The 20923-nt window shown below is 42.9% G+C and overlaps 1 protein-coding gene across 7 annotated transcripts in view; it reads left to right on the forward strand.

The window, feature by feature from the left end:
- The window catches only part of lama2 (laminin, alpha 2), a 144586-nt gene that overhangs the window by 107807 nt on the left and 15856 nt on the right, over positions 1 to 20923 (forward strand). For 5 of the 7 annotated variants that reach the window (XM_070446506.1, XM_070446507.1, XM_070446511.1 and 2 more), the window contains 7 exons: positions 528 to 662; positions 1705 to 1829; positions 1911 to 1997; positions 2158 to 2351; positions 11247 to 11389; positions 12495 to 12593; positions 19431 to 19542. In XM_070446506.1, the coding sequence (XP_070302607.1) occupies positions 528 to 662; positions 1705 to 1829; positions 1911 to 1997; positions 2158 to 2351; positions 11247 to 11389; positions 12495 to 12593; positions 19431 to 19542 (895 nt within the window). The remainder of the gene's footprint in view (positions 1 to 527; positions 663 to 1704; positions 1830 to 1910; positions 1998 to 2157; positions 2352 to 11246; positions 11390 to 12494; positions 12594 to 19430; positions 19543 to 20923) is intronic. The other 2 variants (XM_070446509.1, XM_070446510.1) reach the window with 1 other exon arrangement.

Below are 20923 nucleotides of genomic sequence, written 5' to 3' on the forward strand. Positions count from 1 at the left end.
TGCTCTCCTCTCTCTCTCCTCTGCTCTCCTCTCTCTCTCTCTCTCTCTGCTCTTCCATTCCTCTCGTTCTTCTCTCTCCTCCCTCCCGCTGCTCTCTGCTCTTTCTCTTCCCTCTCATCGTCGGTCTCTCTCTCCTCTCAGCTCCATCCAGACACATCTAAAGCTCCCCCACTCTTTAGCGCGGCTCTAATACACTCCTAATTAACTATTGTGTTACTACGACAACTTCCATCCAAACCTGAGTGTTACTGATGTGTCTCCTACTGGATTCCTCATAAAGGTGGCTATAAGCAAACCAGACAGATGGCACGTATTTGAAGCTGCCACATAGTTAATAAAGTTTTTTTAAACAGGCGTTTAACGTGTTTGCTGGGAACAGATGGCTTCTCAAATTGACCCGATTAATTCTCAGTACGTGTGTCTCGTTGGAGCTCCAGTAGAGCCTGGCACTACCGTGAGCGGCTCGGGGGGGGGGGTAACAGCCTAACCAGTAACCGTGTGTCTGTCTCTGTTTCGCCCATCGGCAGGAATGTGGGGCCGGGTTTTACCGCCTGTCTGCCCGCAGCGGTGGCGCAGCCTCCAGAGCAGGCATCGGGAGCTGTGTGCAGTGCCAGTGCAACAGGCACAGTGAGGCCTGTGACCCAGAGACATCCATCTGCCAGGTAAGGTCTTTACAAAGTCCCCATGACCTGAGGAGAAGGGTGTCGTTGGCACTGGTTGGCAGGCTGCCCTGTGACTGCACCCATACCCGCCCACTCTACTCTACTCTACTCTCTGCCATAGATGGGTAATTAGCCCAACGCTTTACTTTTCAGCTCCGTTTCACATTTACATCAGCCCAGACCTTTATCTAGCCAATGAAAAACTCTCCTCCTTTTATTCTCTACCTTCTCAGCTCGCCTGGTTTTCAAACCAGCTCTCAGTCTAAACAGTTGTACTTTCTCCAAGTGTAGAGGATCAGCAGATTTGTTCAGAAGCAATTTGATTGGCCACATGGTCCACTGCCACCAGGAAGTAGAGCATAGGTTAGTGTCTGGGGTAGATTTGACTTGGAAATACTAACAAAGATGTTACGCTAGAGAGAAGACCATGCTGTTTAATGTGGAACATAATGTGCCCTTCAAATATAAAACAGGGCCTTTTGGTCAAGTTAATGACCAACAAAGCTCTTATTCTCTGCTTCCCAAATCTTCCCCTAGAGCACATGGAAGCCAGCCCTGCCTCATGTTATAGTGTGGAACTAGAACTCTATGTTGTCAAAGCAATCCCAGCTTTCATTTGTATTTGTGCTAATAACAATATCATTTGCATTTTACGGAGCAGGCAAATTGAAAATGTTAAATGAGTTTGTACAGCGTAATTTGGTTAATTGAGGTACACAGGAAGTTAATGAACGTCTTTGGAATACCACGGCTCAGTAGGCCGCAACTTCCGCTGACTGATTAGTATTGCCTTTCTCAATTGTCAGTTTGGCACTTTTTCTCAGACAGAGTGGTTGAGAGAGGAGAGGAAAACAGCTCTGGGCTGACAGAGCTCACACTCTGGAAGGGCCCTCACTTCAAAACAAACAGCTAAAATACATCCACCCTCCACCTCGATAGCCACTGGGTTTTAGTTTGATTCTGCAGGTGTAGCCTATTTGGAGTGAATGGTTGTGAATGTGGATATGATATTAGTGAAGGGACGGGGGTGTCTTCTCTACAGAACTGCCAGCACAACACAGAGGGGGACAGGTGTGAACGCTGTGCCCCAGGATACTATGGTGTAGTGAGGGGCAGACCCGACGACTGCAAGCCCTGTGCCTGCCCCCTCACCAACCATGAGAACAAGTAGGTCACAGAGACACAGGTGCATGGCTCTACCACTGTACAATAAAGCAGCTCTCATCTGTAGCTCTCTCGTTCTCTCAGTTTCAGCCCTACCTGTGTAACAGAGGGATTCAACGACTACCGCTGTACTGCCTGCCCTGAGGGCTATGAGGGAAAGTACTGTGAGAGGTACGAACTCTCTCCTCAACATTTACAAACCCCAACATGCTCTTTGTGAATCATACTGAACTCACCTCATCAGGGACCTTGCCGCCCCACATTGCTAACTGAACATCACTTTCTGTTAGTTTACTTCTCTAAACTCTAAACCTTGTTGTCGCTCCTCTAGATGTGCCACGGGTTACCACGGCGACCCCCGTGCCCCCGGCGGGAAGTGTGAGGAGTGTAAGTGTGACCCGTACGGGGCGTGGCCCCAACCGTGTGACCCCCGCTCAGGCCAGTGCCGCTGCCGACCCGGGGCCACTGGACGCACCTGCAGCCAGTGCATGGAGAGGCATGTGTGTGGGCCCTCTGGGATTGTGTGTATGTATACTAATATAACTTACTATAGCACTGTTTTCAATACACACACAAACACAATTACTAGTACAGAAAATCAGCAAGGTTTCTTTGTAGGACTTTCTTGGTTGTTTTTGTTCATTCAATATTCTAGACTGACTTTTTATTTTTTATTTTTTTAAATCTTTTATGTGAGTCTAAAGTGGTAGAAAATTACTTAGGGGACAGTTGTAAAACTGCTTAGTTAGCCAGGCCTTCTTGAGGATTAGAATCTTCATAAGAGGGAATTTAGAGTTTATTGAATTCAAAGACTTTGCACTGATTTTTTACAAATTATTATTATTTTTACTTTTATTTATTCAGGGGAACCCAATTGAGGCCAGGGTCTCATTCTTAATGGTGCCCTGAGAACAAGCAATTCTCAAATCAACATGATAATTCAATAAAACAGCAGCAAAAAAAATACACTACAACATACTACAGATATACTACATTTCAACAACACAAATAAGTTATTGCAATCAACCAAAACACTCGCAAACCTCTGTGAATGTGTTCCTCATCAGCGTTCTAAACTGCCCTATTGGCACCAGAGAATCAAGATGTAATGAGGATGGTAAATGATTCCAAACATAAAGGCTGATTTACCTAGGGACCTTAAGAGTTAACAAACCTTGTGAGCGGGTTTGGTACCTTGTATTTGAGTCGATGTCCGTGCACCGTGTAAATCTAATTTGCATTGTAAAAAAATCCCCATAAACATCTGTCTGTTTAAGCTAGAGATATCAGTTGTTTTGCATGAGCTGTGTCTCAATCCTCCGCATCTGCATTGGCAGGTGGCAGAGCGACAGCAGTGGTTGTCAGACCAGGAGACATCCTGAAAATGTGTCTTCTCACAAAAACGTCTGTAGCGTCCGAACGGTATAATATGACCCCTTTATGTAAAGATGAGACTCTCGTGTACACGTACATGTTGGCTGTTTTGCTCTAGAACGCCCACAAGCTTCACAAGACTCGTCTGAAGGTAGCCCGGTACCAGTTAAAATAATTTATGGAAATATATATGTGTATATAGTGCCCCAAAAAGTTAAATATGGTTAAAATAAATAAATAAACTGAGCTTTCTTATATCTCTCAAATATAGGACATACAGTATGTGACTTGTTTCAGGAAACTAGGCGTATGTCGCGCGTTACTACTTCACAGGAGCGCCATTTGAACGTAAACTTACATTTTTGATCAAAATGCGTTTTTGGGCAGAAATGCCTAAATAACAAACTTTTATGCCATCTGCAAATAGGATTACAGTTGTTAAAGTACGAGCCTAGTTGGTTTAGCCATGGAAAAAGTCAGCAACCTTCCCGCTAGCCATGATTGGCTGAAATAATGAGTGGGCTGGACATGCCGAGAGATGAGTTTGGATTGGTCTGCCATGTAGCACTTCTGTCTATAATATGAGGTGGTCAGTATGTGTAGGTAATCATTTCTAACGCTGCTTTTTTGAAAGATATCACGTAGTAGAACTGCGTAAGTGTTGCTCTCCACTTTCTGGAGGACCGAGTTTTGAAATCAGTGGAATTAGAGTATGATAGCTAAGGAGATTCTGGCATTTGATTGCAAATATGCAGACTGTGTTCGAAAAGACAACACACAGAAGGCTGTTGTATTAAACACCTGTCTCCGGATTACATCTTCAAACTAAGGGAAACCATGGCACCCGTGGCAGAGAGGGAGACGCGTCCATCCATGTATACGGGTAAGAGAGTCTAGCTAGCTACATTTTCAGATATTACACATTTCTAATTTAACATAACGTATATGATCTGTGTTGTAATATTATTCGTATCTCAGAGCCATTAGCATTGCTAGTTATAGCTTAATGTTAGCTAGCTAACATGCAGATACCATGCAGATTCATGCATGGTAGTAACTTTATGAGTTGGGATTATGGTTAATTGTATAGCTAGCTAGCTACATGTCTAAACAAAAGACTTCACTATGCAAGTAACTATTTCAAAAGATTGTTTATGATGTCACTGCAACAACTGTCGATAGACGTAGCTGGTAAATTAGCTCTGGCTATCTATTCCGATTTCAGAGTACTCTCATCTGAGTGTGCCAGAGCGCAGAATAACTGACGAATTTACGAATGCTCAACACCCGTTTAGTATGGCCGGTGTCAGTAAACGCTGCCAAAAAAAGTGTAATTAAATTGTTTCCAGCAGCACAGTTGCAGTCACCAACGCTCTGGATAACATAAAAACAGCCTAACCAGCTCTGCTAGGGCGTGTAAAATGGTCAGTGAGCTGTTATCTTATTTGTGTCTGGGATAAGCTAGCAAGCTAGCCAACGTTAGCCAGTTAGCTCGGGTGCTTGACTGCTGTTGTTAGGTCAGAACTCTCGGATCAACCCTACTTTTCACCCAGAGCGTCCAGTGTGCGCGCTCTGAACGCTGCGAGAGCGAAATGCTCTGAATTAACGGACGGACAATCTGACAACGCTCTCAGTTTATGAACACACAGAGCACACTCTGGCACATCAAATTAAGTTAATGAACACACCCATTAAATTTACGAACACACCCGTAGTATAAGCCAGCCTTTAGTTTTGAAATATTGGGTTGTATAGTACATAGCCTCACATGTGAATCCTTAAAGAGATGGGTGGGGCTAAAGCTTAAAAGAGTGTGAACGATGCTGAATGGGTGTAGACAAAGGTGAGCTCTCCAGTAGGTACCAAAACATTCAAAGGACATTTTCTCAAAAGTGAGGTTACAAGTTTAGCAACTTTCAAAGCAGAATTACTTGTATAATACATGTATGATATACCATTTTCTAGCTCTATACTATCTTCAGTTTCTTGGCAATTACTCACATGGAATAGCCTTCATTTCTCAGAAAAAGAATAGCCTGACGAGTTTCAGAAGAAAATACTTTGTTTCTGGACATTTTGAGACCGTAATCGAACCCATAAATGCTGATGCTCCAGATACTCAACTAGTCTAAAGAAGGCCAGTTTTATTGCTTCTTTAATCAGCACAACAGTGTTCAGCTGTGCTAACATAATTGCAAAATGTTTTTCTAATGATCAATTAGCCTTTTAAAATGATAAACTTGGATTAGCTAACCCAATGTGCCATTGGAACACAGGAGTGATGATTGCTGATAATGGGCCTCTGTACGCCTATGTAGATATTCCATAAACAATTTGCAGTTTCCAGCTACAATAGTCATTTACAACATTAACAATGTCTACACTGTATTTCTGATCGATTTGATGTTATTTTAATTCAGAAAAATGTGCTTTTCTTTCAAAAACAACGACATTTCTAAGTGACCCCAAACTTTTGAATGGTAGTGTATATACAAAATTATGTGGACACCCCTTCAAATGGATGGATTCGGCTATTTCAGCCACACCCATTGCTGACACACGTGTATAGAACCGAGCACACAGATATGCACTCTCCATTGACAAACATTGGCAGTAGAAGGGCCTTACTGAAGAGCTCAGTGACTTTCAACGTGGCACCGTCATAGGATGCCACCTTTCCAACAAGTCAGTCGGTCAAATTTCTGCCCTGGTAGAGCTGCCCCAGTCAACTGTAAGTGTTGTTATTGTGAAGTGGAAACATCTAGGAGCAACAACGGCTCAGCCGCGAAATGGTAGGCCACACACGCTCACAGAATGGGACTGCCGAGTGCTGAAATGAGTAACGTGTAAAAACCGCCTTTCCTCAGTTGCAACACACTACCCAGTTCAAAACTGCCTCTAGAAGCAAGTTAGCACAATAACTGTTTGTCGGGGGCTTCATGAAATGGGTTTCAAAGGCCGAGCAGCCGCACACAAGCCTAATATCACCCTGCGCAATGCCAAGCATCAGCTGGAGTGGTGTAAAGCTCGCCGCCATTGGACTCTGGAGCATGGGAAACGCGTTCTCTGGAGTGATGAATCACGCTGCACCATCTGGCAGTCCGATGGATGAATCTGGGTTTGCCGGATTTCAGGAGAACGCTACCTGCCCAAATGCATAGTGCCAACTGTAAAGTTTGGTGGAGGAGGAATATTGGTCTTTGGCTGTTTTTCATGGTTCAGCTTAGTTCCAGTGAAGGGAAATCTTAACGCTACAGCATTATATATATTCTGTGCTTCCAACTTTGTGGCAACAGTTTGGGGAAGGCCCTTCCTGTTTCAGCATGACAATGCCCACTTGCACAAAGCGAGGTCCATAAAGAAATGGTTTGTCAAGACTGGTGTGGAAGAACGTAATTGGCCTGCACAGAGCCCTGACCTCTACCCCATCTAACACCATTGGGACGAATTGGAACGCAGACTTTGAGCCAGGCCTAATCGCCCTACATCAGTCCCCGACCTCACTAATGGTCTTGTGGCTGAATGGAAGCAAGTCCCTGCAGCAATGTTCCGACATCTAGTGGAAAGCCTTTCCAGAAGAGTGGAGGCTGTTATAGCAGCAAAGGGGGGGCCAACTCTATATTAATGCCCATGATTTTGGAATGAGATGTTGGACGAGCAGATGTCCACATACTTTTGGTCATGTAGTGTATATTGGAAGCTTGTGCAGCAGAGCTTTGTTAACAAAAAAGGAGAAATTAAGTGATCTACGGAAATTTAGAGAGGGCCAGCTGACCTTCTGATTAAGGATGCAGTGAGTGTTAAACCTGTCACCTGTGATAAAGTGAAGCACGCTATGGTACACTGCATCCAAGAATTTTAGGTTAGTGGCTGCTGCATTCTGATAAAAGGTGCCACCATAATCAAGATCTGGCAGGAAGGTTGCTTGTACAACCTGTTTCCTGCTGTTTAGAGAGAGGCATGATGTAGTTCTATAAAAGAAGCTTACTTTAAATCTCAGCTTCTTAACTAGCTCATCCATATGTTGTTTAAACTTCAAATGTTTGTCAATCCAAAATCCCAGATATTTAAGGACGGGAACCTGCTCAAAGAGAAAGTCCTCCAGTGCCATCTGTGTGTAGACCATCTGAAATATTTCTAAGAGATTTAGACATACATTCAGTTTTTCCTGTGTTAAGTATCAACAAAATCAGATTGCAGCTATAACATAGCCTGGTCATCAGTAGGGTCAATAGCATACAGAATGTAACAGGTTTTTGCAGATAGACCAATATTATTTATATAAATAGTAAAGAAAACAGGTCCTGAAATCTACCCCTGCGGGACACCTTTAGTAATATCAAGGTAACTTGACACCATCAGAAAGCACACATGGTGTCCTGTCTGACAGATAGTTCCCAAACCAATTGCAAGACACCTGGAATGAGTAGGTGATGGTTGACAGTATCAAAGGCCTTGGATAGGTCTATAAATATGGCAGCACAGTGAATCCTACGATCTAAGCAATTTAACACATCATTTAAGACAAGCGTAGCTGCTTAAACAGTGCTATGTCTCGGTCTAAAACCAGACATTAAGAATATAATTTGAAGTTAAAAAAGTTATTAGCTGAGCGTTTGCCAGTGATTCTAATATTTTTGCAAGGCAACATAGTTTAGAAATGGGCAATAGTTATCTAGGTTAGAAGGATCCCCGCCTTTGTGAAGGGGGAGGACATGTGTCGCCTTCCAGATCTTAGAGATAGCACCAGAAGCAATTTTTTAATAAAAAAAAGTGGGTCAAAGGTTATATAATGATGGGGGCAGAAAGCTGCAGTAAAAAGGGATCAAGCTATTCATCTCCTGTGAATTTTTGTACATAAATTTTTTGCAAGGCACTTAGTACAAGTACAGCATTGACATAACATTTTTCTATTTTTTTAAGAGTGAGTGCCTGGAAGTGCATCATTCTCTGCTATCTGTTTAGAGGTGTATAAGGAATTTCTCTAGTGGAACTTGAGGTATTTTCAAAAATGATTCTTTCAAATAGGTGGCCAGCTGAAGCCTAATGGTTATAAAAAGCACCACAAATTTCATTTTTGTCTGTTATGGTACCAGAGGCTGTCATAACCTGCTGGGGTAATGAAGAGGTGGAATTGCATTTTACCACTTTCCAGAATTTAGCTGGAATTTTCACCACTCTCAGATACACAATTGAAGAAGTATGTTGACTTTGCTTTTCTAACCAGAGTAAGACATCTATTTCTCAAATGTCTGAAGGACTGCTAGTCAGAGATAGAATCAGTCAATAGTAGCCTTAGCCCAAGCTAAGTTTATTTCATCAAATCTTTCAGACAATTCATGCGTAAACCATGGGTTAGATCTGCCCTTTACCCTTAATCTTTTACATGGGGCATGCTTATCTGCAACATAGTTAAAAAGAAAGGTAAGACATTTAAGGGCCTGATCCAAATCAGAGATAGAGGACACACCCAATCATACAACCCCAGATCATACAGGAAATTTAGCTTATTGAAAGTTCAAAAATGTATTTTTGTAATAATGCGCAAACACAATTTTGGTAGTTTAGTATCTCTAATGCAGACGATGGTCACTGAGCTCGTTAGCAAAGATTCCAATGGCTGTATACTTATGAGGGGCGTTTGTCAGAAATAGTAGATTTTTCAGGCTGTTTTAAGTTGGGGCAGGTTGGTTTAGTTATCAGTTGAGTTCAATTTAGCTCAGTGCAAATATCTTTCAGTTTATCTGATACTGGCATCAACCAATCCAGGTTAAGATCCCCTGATGTTAATAATTCAGATTTAGCATAGCACAGCAAGTCCGATCATTTGCTTTGAGCAATTGGCAGGGCCGAGGGAGACAATGTACTACAGGCTATATTATACACAGTATATCCCACAGCAGACAACATGTTATCCCAAGCGCCAATCCCAAAGTAAACAAAGATGGCGGCCACTATATTTGTCAAAAAAGAAGTCGAAGTTATCAAAGCTTCATTTGTAACATTGTTTGCTCTTGAATTATTGTAATTTGTTTGAGACTACATGTTATCATACTTCAGGCAATGAATAGTACTGTATGTTGTAGATACCATTCTGTAGGCTACGGTGCCAACTAACCTGGCAAGCTGACTATCTGAAATAATGTCTAACTGTTCCCAGTCGTGGACTCTAGCAGGTTTCCTGAAGCAGTGATGGTAGGGGTCCACTGCTTGTTAGATACAGTATGTCAGATGATTCAGGTGAAACTGATTGGCTGCATGTTGTTTTGCCTTTGGGGAGGGTAACAGGATTTGCATGTATTTCATGCAGTGTGTGCATTTTGGAGTGTTTTATCACAAACTCTCACATTCACAGGATGTGTGCTCTCTTACTGTGTGGATTGTCAGGCCTTCCTCCTTTATAACAGCGGGTCTATAAAAAAAAACTTTTCTGACATGTTAATTTCTCAACACATTTTTTATGTGGCAAAATCCAGGAGAAATTCGAAGGATATGATAAATTCACACATGGTTTGTTGATTGTAGTGGTGTGTGTGTGCGTGTGTGTACTGTGTGTGTTTTGTTTCTCGTTGCTTGTGGCATGTCGAACACTCATAATGGGCTGCCAAAAGCCGTTTCACACTGTGTTAAATTTCACGCTCGAGATCCCTTCCCCCAGTGCTGCTCCTGTCTAATCTTAAACCAGCACAGAAACTCCAGGATTCTCCCAAGCCTAAAGAGTAGAGGATAGAGGATGGCTACCTTGAAGGGTTTTCAAAGAGTGGTTGTGTCTTTTGAAAGAGCGCTGGTGTGTGTGGGGGAATGGGATGAAACTAAACTAAACAAGGTGAAGGAAGAGGAAGCTGGGGTTCAATCTGAGCAACCATGTCGCTCAGATTAAAAAGCACTTCTCCCAGACTTTGTCCTCTTCTCCGGTGCTAACATAGTCGCCCTTGTACATACCCCACATGAAAAAAGTCTATAGCATACTATGGTATAAATACTATAGTATTCACAGTATAATTTTTGCAGACTTTACTGTAGTATTCCCTGTAATGTTTTTGTGGGCATGTATTTATTGTATTATACTGTAGTATTCATAATTAACTGTAGTATAAATTCTGTAGTACAATAAAACTGTAGTATATACTGTAGTAATTCATGTAATATTTTTGCATACTGTAGTTTACTATAGTATTTACTATAGTGTTTTTGCAGACAGTACTATAGTATTTACTATCGTGTTTTTGTTCTTTGACATAGAAGTGGAGGCCTACTGGAGAAATACAAAAATAGCACATTTTCCATAAACTGTAGGCAGGTAGGACTGGGGTCTGAACAGATACTTCAGAGCTTCTGCTCTTTTCTATAACCTGTAGGGAACACAATATATGGTATATACTTGGCATGTACGTTTCTCACTTACGGGTGGCACAAATTGGGCTATGGAGGACTGGAATGGGCAAGGTATACCCAAATTAAATACTGTAGTGTTTACTAAAAAAGTGTAGTGTTTTTGCAGATTGTAGTGTTTTTGCAGACATTACTGTAGTACTTATTATACTATTTTACAGTATACTACTACATTCTATAGTAGGTACTACACATGATCGAGGGATACTCCAGTGTGTAATATAGTATTCTACAGTATACTACAATTTACTACAGAATTCTATAGTAAGTCCTGTAGTATTCTATAGTAAACTAGTATTTTTTTCATGTGTGACAGTGCATGTCCCTTTGGTAGAGATGTTGCCAGGCAACAAGCTACCATAAGCATCCCCATGCACTTGGGGTTGACCCTTTGACCCCAAGTAGAGTGTCTTGGTGTCCCAATGAGAGACTGTCCCAGTCTCCCCCATATACACACCCACACACAGCTTCAGTGCTCAGTGTCACCCTGACCACACACGTTAGCTGGGATTATTATTTGATTCTCTGAACGAGCCTGAACGCTCTCTAATGGTTTTAATTGGTGTCATTAGAGACCACTCGTCATTAGAGGTTTCTAACTGCCATGGTGTGTGTGTGTGCGTGTTGGTGTCGGTGTGTGTGTGTGTGTTACAGCCTGCGATGATGACTGTGCCGGGCTCCTCATCAGAGATATGGATAGACTGCATCGTATCATCACCAGTGTCAACCTCACCACCCCTCTGCCACCGCCCTACAAAGTCCTCTACCGGTTTGAGAACATGACGCAGGAACTCAAGGTGAATAGAAAGCACCCAAACACTCCCTTTAGTGTTCACCTTCGCTCCAAAGAGAGAGTACTACAATATTCCTGTATTAGACAAATCTATGATATCTAGATCCCTAAGATCACGTTTGTTTCTGTAGGCCTACATTCAATTTGGCGTGTTTGTTTACTCACACTAGTGAGTACCTGACTGAATTGCTAAGGTGAACAGAATCAGTTGTGATTAAGTTGCCCACCTCGACAAGGTGCTGTGTAAATATCTCTCAGCTGTTAATGTCTCAGGGGGGGACGTGGGGCCCGACTCACACCCCGGTTTCAAACACTCCTCATATCCCCTCCAGACAATACCATAGCGCCACTCCGTTCAGCTAACGGCATCCACCTCTCTCTCTCACACAAAGAACAAAGACACAAACACCACACTCTGTAACAGTGATATAACAGTGATATATTACACAAACAGTGGCATTCAAACGCATCTCAGCTGTGCGATAACAAGAGTGAAATTTCCCCCAAATCCTCGGAAAGCAGAGGAGATGGAGCTGGAGATATAAGGCACAACAAAGATGCAGATTATTGCTAAAGGGCATCGTGAGGGGGGCCAATGAAGACATCACTTGATTGCTACCCTCATGTGGAAAGCCAGATCATTGGCTCAAGCTGCGTTTTTGGAGTCCACTGAGCTAGATGCCCTTTTGCAGTCGCTGGAAGGACATGAAGGACATGCTCTGCTGCTTGTAAGTCTGTGAGGAGATATATGGCAGGGGGACCACTGGCATAACACTGATGAATTGGGCTGGGGTGGATGGTTAAATACAGGGTATCGAGCAGAGGCTCACACCTCACTCACCAGACCCATGGTGATTTAAACAGTAGATGACCTTTCTGGCCTAATGCCCCATTCTGACATTCTCCCCGTGTGTGTGTGTGTGTGTGTGTGTGTGTGTGTGTGTGTGTGTGTGTGTGTGTGTGTGTGTGTGTGTGTGTGTGTGTGTGTGTGTGTGTGTGTGTGTGTGTGTGTGTGTGTGTGTGTGTGTGTGTGTGTGTGTGTGTGTGTGTGTTGTGTAGTGTGGGTATGTGTGTGTGTGTGTGTGCACGTGCACGTGTCTTCCACACAGCACATGCTCTCGCCACAGAATTCGCCGGAGAGGCGCCTGCAGCTGGCCGACAGTAACCTGGGCAGCCTGGTGACAGAGATGGACGATCTGCTGAGTCGGGTAGGTAGGACACTCAGGCCAGGCTGACACTGTCCACTCCTGAGTTCCCAGGGGCTGGCACTACTGTCCCTGTGGCCACTATGTGGCTGTTCTGGCTCCCTCATCACAGTCTAGTAAATGGGTCAACTGAAACTGGACCATCCCAATTCATAAAGCCGTCAAAAGACAGCCTTGTATGTACGCTTACAATAATTAGTGTGAAAGATATAGGCAGTTGTGAGTGAATGTTTTTATTTATTTTATAAAAACAATTGGAATGACAAGGTTAGCCAATCAATATTTTGATTGATGTTAGGTCATATGTTAGCTTTCAATTGATACATACAGTCAAAAAAAAGTGAGCATTACAACAATAGATTGTTTTGTTTATTTTTCTCAAATGAATCTGTCATTAAAAGAAAGATATCAACTTCAAGTGAGGACAGGAACCGAGGACTGAAAACAGATGAATACTTTTGTATTTAACTTTAGATACCGGTTCTAGCAAGGTTTTCTTTGTGTCTGAGAACATAGAATGTTCTGTTGCAGAAAGATCCTTGGATAGACAAGAAAAGAAAGGAAAGATAACTAATGTAAAATATACTGTGTCTGTAAAATGTATATACTGTAGCTAGAAGTATAAGCCTAAGTATTGTTGTCTATTAGTTTACCCCAATTAGGGGAGGGGTGGTAGAGTTAGGGGAAAATAATAAAGAAGGAAAATATATTTAATACCATATATATATATTTAAAATAATATATACATATTTACAAAAATACAAAATATATATATATGGGGGATTGGAAAGGATGCAGACAATTACATTGCTAGAAGCCACACTCTAAATTGCAGGGGTTTAATGGCACAAGCGGGGAGCCCAGCCAACAGCGAGTTGCAGTAATCCAGACGGGAGATGACAAGTGCCTGGATTAGGACCTGCGCCGCTTCCTGTGTGATGCAGGGTCGTACTCTATGGATGTTGTAGAGCAACACAAGCATTTCGCTAAGACCTTACAGTGAAATGCTTACTTACAAGCCCTTAACCAACAATGCAGTTTTAAGAAAAATAAGTGTTAAGTAAAAAATAGATAAGTACATTTAAAAAAAATGTAAGTAACATATAATTAGAGAGCAGCAGTAAAATAACAGTAGCGAGGCTATATACAGTGGGTACCGGTACAGAGTCAATGTGCGGGGGCACAGGTTAGTCTAGGTAATTGAGGTAATATGTACATGTAGGTAGAGTTAAAGTGACTATGCATAGATAATAAACAGAGAGTAGCAGCAGTGTAAAAGYGGGGGGGGGGGGGGGYNAAWGKAAATAGTCTGGGTAGCCATTTGATTAGCTATTCAGGAGTCTTATGGCTTGGGGGTACTTGGCACTCCAGTACCGCTCGCCGTGCGGTAGCACAGACAACAGTCTATGACTAGGGTGGCTGGAGTCTTTGACAATTTTTAGGGCCGTCCTTTAGGTATAGAGATCCTGGATAGCTGGAAGCTTGGCCCCAGTGATGTTCTGGGCCGTACGCACTACCCTCTGTAGTGCCTTGCTTTTGGAGGCAGAGCAGTTGCCATACCAGGCAGTGATGCAACCAGTCAGGATGCTCTCGATGGTACAGCTGTAGAACTTTTTGAGGATCTGAGGACCCATGGCAAATCTTTTCAGTCTCCTGAGGGGGAATAGGCTTTGTTGTGTCCTCTTCACAACTGTCTTGGTGTGATTGGACCATGATAGCTTGTTGGTGATGTGGAAACAAAGGAACTTGAAGCTCTCAACCTGCTCCACTACGGCCCTGTCAATGAGAATGGGGGCGGGCTCAGTCCTCCTTTTCCTGTTGTCCACAATCATCTCCTTTGTCTTGATCACGTTGAGGGAGAGGTTATTATCCTGGGATCACACGGCCAGGTCTCTGACCTCCTCCCTATAGGCTGTCTCATCGTTGTCGGTGATCAGGCCTATCACTGTTGTGTCATCAGTAAACTTAATGATGGTGTTGGAGTCATGCCCGGCCATGCAGTCATGGGTGAACATTAAGTACAGGAGGGGACTGAGCACGCACCCCTGAGGGGCCCCCGTGTTGAGGATCAGTGTGGTGGATATGTTTACCTACCCTTACCACCCGGCCCGTCAGGAAGTCCAGGATCCAGTTGCAGAGGGAGGTGTTTAGTCCCAGGGTCCTTAGCTTAGTGTCGAGCTTTGAGGGCACTATGGTGTTGAACGCTGAGCTGTAGTCAATGAATAGCATTCTCACATAGATGTTCCTTTTGTCCAGGTGGGAAAGGACAGTGTGGAGTGCAATAGAGATTGCATCATCTGTGGATCTGTTGGGGCGGTATGCAAATTGGAGTGGGTCTAGGGTTTCTGGGATAATGGTGCTGATGTGAGCCATGACCAGCCTTTCAAAGGTCTTATGTCCATTGCTCGTGTTTCTTGGCCCAAGCAAGTCTCTTCTTATTATTGTTGTCCTTTAGTAGTGGTTTCTTTGCAGCAATTTGTCCATGAAGGACTGATTCAGTCTAATTCTAATGAACTTATCCTCTGCAGCAGATTTAACTCTGGGTCTTCCTTTCCTGTGGCTGTCATCATGAAAGCCAATTTCATCATAGCACTTAATGGTTTTTCCAACTGCACTTGAAGAAACTTTCAAAGTTCTTGAAATATTCCGGATTGACTGACCTTCATGTCTTAAAGTAATGATGGACTGTCGTTTCTCTTTGCTTATTTGAGCTGTTCTTGCCATAATATGGACTTGGTCTTTTACCAAATAGCGCTATCTTCTGTATACCACCCCTACCTTGTCACAACACACCTGATTGGCTCAAATGCATTAAGAAGGAAAGAAATTCCACAAATTAACTATTAACAAGGCACACCTGTTAATTGAAATTAATTCCAGGTGACTACCTCATGACGCTGGTTGAGAGAATACCAACAAGTGTGCAAAGCTGTCATCAAGGCAAAGGGTGGCTACGTTGAAGAATCTAACAAAAAATATATATTTTGATTTGTTTAATGTTTTTTTCTGTTTACTACATGATTCCATATGTGTTATTTCATAGTTTTGATGTCTTCACTATTATTCTACAGTGTAGAAAATAGTAAAAATGAAGAAAAACCCTTGAATGAGTAGGTGTGTCCAAACTTTTGACTGGTACAATACATCCCTCATTTTCCTCACTGAAACTAAGTGTGCAAGGTTGATTCAAAGTCTTTGAGGTGACCAGGACATGAGTGTGTCCTGACAGGGTGAGGAGACAAAGTAGCCAGCCAGTGGTGGTTGTAGTTCTGGGGCCTGACCAGTTTGCACAGTTAACTGGTCATTCGGGGCAAGCTGTAGCGACAACGGTACTATCCTTCCTGTATGTCTGGCGGAGTATTGGGGCTTTGAGATGATCCGTTTCCATTTCGCTATAGGCAATCAGCAGATGCACCTTGCATACCAAAGAGACCCATTGACTAACAACTGGAATGTTATACCTACCTGAATGATGCCGGGGATACTCCAGTAGTGGAATGGTTGCTTGTCTGGTTGTGAAAGAGCTGTCACAAACAGACTTGCCTTTAGAGTTTTTTATGTTAAATGTGGCGTAGTCCTGCAGGTCACGTCCTACATATTTCTCTATATTTGTTTGGAAGTCAGGTAGGATGATAATATGGCCGTTATAGACTGGGGCACGCCCAGCAGGAGATGTGATGAGTAACATCACCTGTGAGGGTGACCTCAGGTTACTTAGAGGTTAGTTCGAGTGTAGCTGGCTCATAGACTATGACTGAGAAGCGTTGGTTGTGAGGGACATAGCACAGCTCCACACCCATATACATTTGAAGATGATCCCTGGGCTTCAATGGACAGTAAAATAATTGTAGAGGAGATGGAGATGATCAAGCAACTGTCTCACAGTCAATCCCCAGCCAACATAAACGATCACATACAGCAAGTTTTACCATCCCAATGTGCCTCTTGTTTGCCATAAATGGCATATGTCCTTATAGAGATGTTGGGAATACTGCAGATTCCCAGACCAATGCATGAGTCACCCCAGCATGAAAGCCCAGTTCAGGTGTCAAATGGGCTGGCCAGTCAGGTAGCAAAATAGGTACATATGAGGACAATGCACGCCAGCAATTTCCAGACGGCGTTTTGGCTATTGAATGGCCTACTGACATGTGGCAGTCTATTTCCATGGTGTCTGTCTAGTAACTGCCTGAGAAGAGGACTGATTGTGGAGTGGGTTTATCAAGGACAGTTCTGGGAGATTAAGGATGGCATTGACATTGGAGAGGTACAATTCCTATGACATATGAAGGCCCAATAAGATGGCATTGACTGTCAGATTGTGTTGGTTCATTGTAGTGAACACCTGCCTTATGCGCTTGTCGTGTGTGGTTGCATCTTCCCCATACACCATAATGACGCCAAGTCAACACGGCAACTCCAGGGCAGACAGCCAGGATGGTGGACATTATTGTCTGGAAGAAGCAATGTGCCAGCTCAACCCAAACACGATAAGAGTGCATCGAAACATTCCAATGTGCATCACAAATGCAGTGAGCCAGCAGAAGGTCTTGTTGGATTCAGGCAGACGTATTGGACTAGCAATTAATCAAAGCTCACTTCTAAATGGTAAGGAGGCGACTTAAAGGAAAACCTCCCCCAAAAACGATCTTTTGGTACTTGTTTCATTAGTCCATTGTTGATATACACTGAGTGTACAAAACATTAGGAACACCTTCCTAATATTAAGTTGCACCCCCTTTTGCCCTCAGAACAGCCTCAATTTGTTGGGGCATGGACTGTACTAAGGGGGAAAAACGGGCACCACAGGGATTCTGGCCCATGTTGACTCCAATGCTTCCCACAGTTGTGTCAAGTAGGCTGGATGTTCTTTGGGTGGTGGACCATTCTTGATACACGCGGGGAACTGTTGAGCGTGAAAAACACACATACGCAATCCATGTCTCAATTGTCTCAAGGCTTAAAAATCCTACTTTAACCCGTCTCCTCCCCTTCATCTACACTGATTGAAGTGGATTTAATAGGTGACATCAATACGGGACCATAGCTTTCACCTGGATTCACCTGGTCAGTCTATGTCATGGAAAGAGCAGGTATTCCTAATGTTTTATACACTCAGTGTAGTACCAAAGTGTTTTGCGTGTTAGCAATCAGTGCAGCGTTTTGCATGATATGATGCTAAATGCATCATACCAGCTGTTTTTCTGTATTTCGAAAGATACATATCTTGAAAACTTGATTGCTGACATACAAAAAATGTGAAATATAGTATATCAATAATAGACTAATGAAACAAATACCATGGGTGGAGTTTTCCCTGGAGGGGCAAGTTATATCATAGTGGGGGCAAGTTGTAGAGCTAGGGAGAGGGTGGTCAGAGTCCAGGGTTGGATTCTCTTTCCTTTCGTAGGAGCCTCCCAGTTGCCTCATTGATTCTCAAAGATGCTCGTGTCTTGGAATGCTTCGTGTTGCCGTGCCAAGTAGAATGCTTCCTTTTTATACTGTATATCCAGACAAATGTGTCTGATTGTATATGGTGGGCATATTGGATTCTTGGATATTGGATATTGGATTCTTACCATAGTTAAAGTACACAAAAATATGCTTGAGTACAGGTCATAAGTACAGTACACAAATCTGAAAAATTTATCTCATTTAAAACATGCACAGATATGCATGTGATTAAACCACCGTGTAATGGTAATGTGGCAGCCATATTGGATTTTGGATGCCGTATTGATTTGGAGTCAAGTCTAGCGGGGCCGTCTAATGTAATTGCAAGAGTGGAGGCGAAACATATAAAATCCACAGAGGAACCTTTCACTGGGAAAAAATGCCAGTTTTCAGTGTCTGAGCCCACTTGCCTTAGAGCTGATAACAACAGACACAACATGTTCAACTGTATCCGAATTTTAGCAATATCAGAGTTAGCCATTTTGGGTTGCATGAGCTTGCATGAGCATTGTTCTGCACTTTTTGAGTTTAGGGGGTGTTTTCCTTAGAGCCAATTACAATAGCCACATCAACAAAAAAACATGTGTTAATGTATGTATATTTGTCAGGCAGGACCATACAGCACTGAGAGCTTGGAATTTGTAACCCGCTATGGGCCGGTTTACCAGAAACAGATTACCAAACTGAAGTTTTCATTAATCTTAAATATTAATAATTGATATTTCCGCCGATTATATCTGTGTGTTTACAGGTCTATATTTCCAAAATGCTTTAATGTTTGTTTGTGTATGTAGGGCAGACAATTAACTACTTGGATTTCACATATTAGCAATATCAGGGCTTGCAATATTGGGTTACATGGGCTTATGTTGCCCCCCCCCCCCTCCTCCAGCAAGGTATAATTCTGCGCTGTTTGAGTTATGGGGGTATGTCACAACATAACAACTTTTGCAGTAAAATATGTTTATACAACCATTCATTCCATTTATGGGAGACCTTAGAGATATGGAAAAACATGGCTGTGCTTTGTTATACTTCGGGTAGGGATATCTCAAAAACTTAAACCCTTTTTGAGAATTGGCCACTAGCCTGTGGTGCTCAGCTGCTTGAATCCCTCAATCATTATTTTTTAATCTATAGAGGATTTCTGAAAGGTCATACCAGCTCTGACTGGTGGTTATGAAATAGATTTGTTTGACCAGGTACTCTGAGGCTGTCCATTGTTAGACCATAGGGGGCCACAGGATTCAGGGTAGGAAACATGCAATCAAGGGTCCATCTTGAATGAACACTGAACACTGGCACATCCTGGATTGGTTTATCTCTAGCCATCAGTTCATGTCCATCCAACTGATTGAGTGTGTGTGTGTGTGTGTTCTTGCTCAGGCGACCAAAGTGTCGGCAGACGGCGAGCAAACAGGTGACGATGCTAATAGAATCCACAAACGAGCTGAAGACCTGGAACTTTTTGTCAAGAACACCCTACTGGCTGCAGAAGGTACTACATTCCTATACGATCCTCCCATTTAAAAAATAGTTAAATCTAAATGACTTTCCTGCCATAATGCTGTCTTAGTGTCTGAGAGCAGAGTACTAATTCAGTGTTGTAAAAGGCGGAGGGTCAGGATGTTGAGGGAATTAGTGCCTGGGCTCTGTGCTGTGTCCTCTGCTCTGTGATTAGGCGCCTCTGTGCTGTGACATTCTCTCTGGGTTGAAATTGGAAGATGATTCACTTGATAAAGGGCCTAGTCGCTGTAGCCGTGGAGCCATGTAAAGGCCTAATTAATAGGGATGGAGGATGGGGTCTGGAGAAGGCGGTATAATCAGAGTGGACTGGCACGTGGTGGCTCCTCACTGTGGGCAACGTGATTAGTGTCAGCAGGGAACATTTCTCCACTCAGCCTCGCTTGCCTCGCTTGCATGGACTAGCCCCGCTCCACGCTCTACAGCAGGTGGGACTGGTACTGCCAGATCTATGCGGCACACATACACACACACACACACACACATGGACATAGACATAGACACATACACACACACATACACACACACACATAGACATAGACACACGCACACACATAGAACAACACTCCACAACCACACCCCACACACACACACCAATGACACATGACATACACACACACACACATACACACATAGACATAGACACAACGCACAACACATATAACATACACATAGACATATATGACATTTCGCTACACCCATAATAACTTCTGCTAAATATGTGTATGTGACCAATACAATTTGATTTAATTTGATTTACACACACACCACACACACACACAACACCACACACACACACACACACACACACACACCACACACACACACAACACACACACACACCACACACACACACACACACACACACACACACACACACACACCAACAACACACAACAACACACACAAGGAGACACACACACACACACAGAGACACACACACCACACATAGAGACACACACACACATAACATGCACACAAACCTTCACTGAAGCTCAAACACAGTCTCTGACCCTTCACAGGAATTGGACTGGTTCAAATGGGCTATTTACATTGTCTACCTGATTGAGCGCAATGACACACTTAACAGATGCCATCCTCATTTACATTAAAATAGTATCTTCTGAAAGATTTTCCAAAAAGCAATGAACACACTGAAAGTCAAATTCACAGAGCATGTCTCACTTAACTTCCCACAGATTTTCATAAGCACATCGAGAGCACTGTGAAAAGCGGTCAGGAAGAGATTGGATAGTTTTTTTCATGCTGATGCATTCGTAAACGAATCAATCTGATGATGCGATCCACGGGAACATTTGTGTTTAATTGCCTTTGAAACATGGTATGTAATTATT

The sequence above is a fragment of the Salvelinus sp. IW2-2015 genome, linkage group LG14, assembly GCF_002910315.2.
Source record: "Salvelinus sp. IW2-2015 linkage group LG14, ASM291031v2, whole genome shotgun sequence".
Taxonomy (NCBI): domain Eukaryota; kingdom Metazoa; phylum Chordata; class Actinopteri; order Salmoniformes; family Salmonidae; genus Salvelinus; species Salvelinus sp. IW2-2015.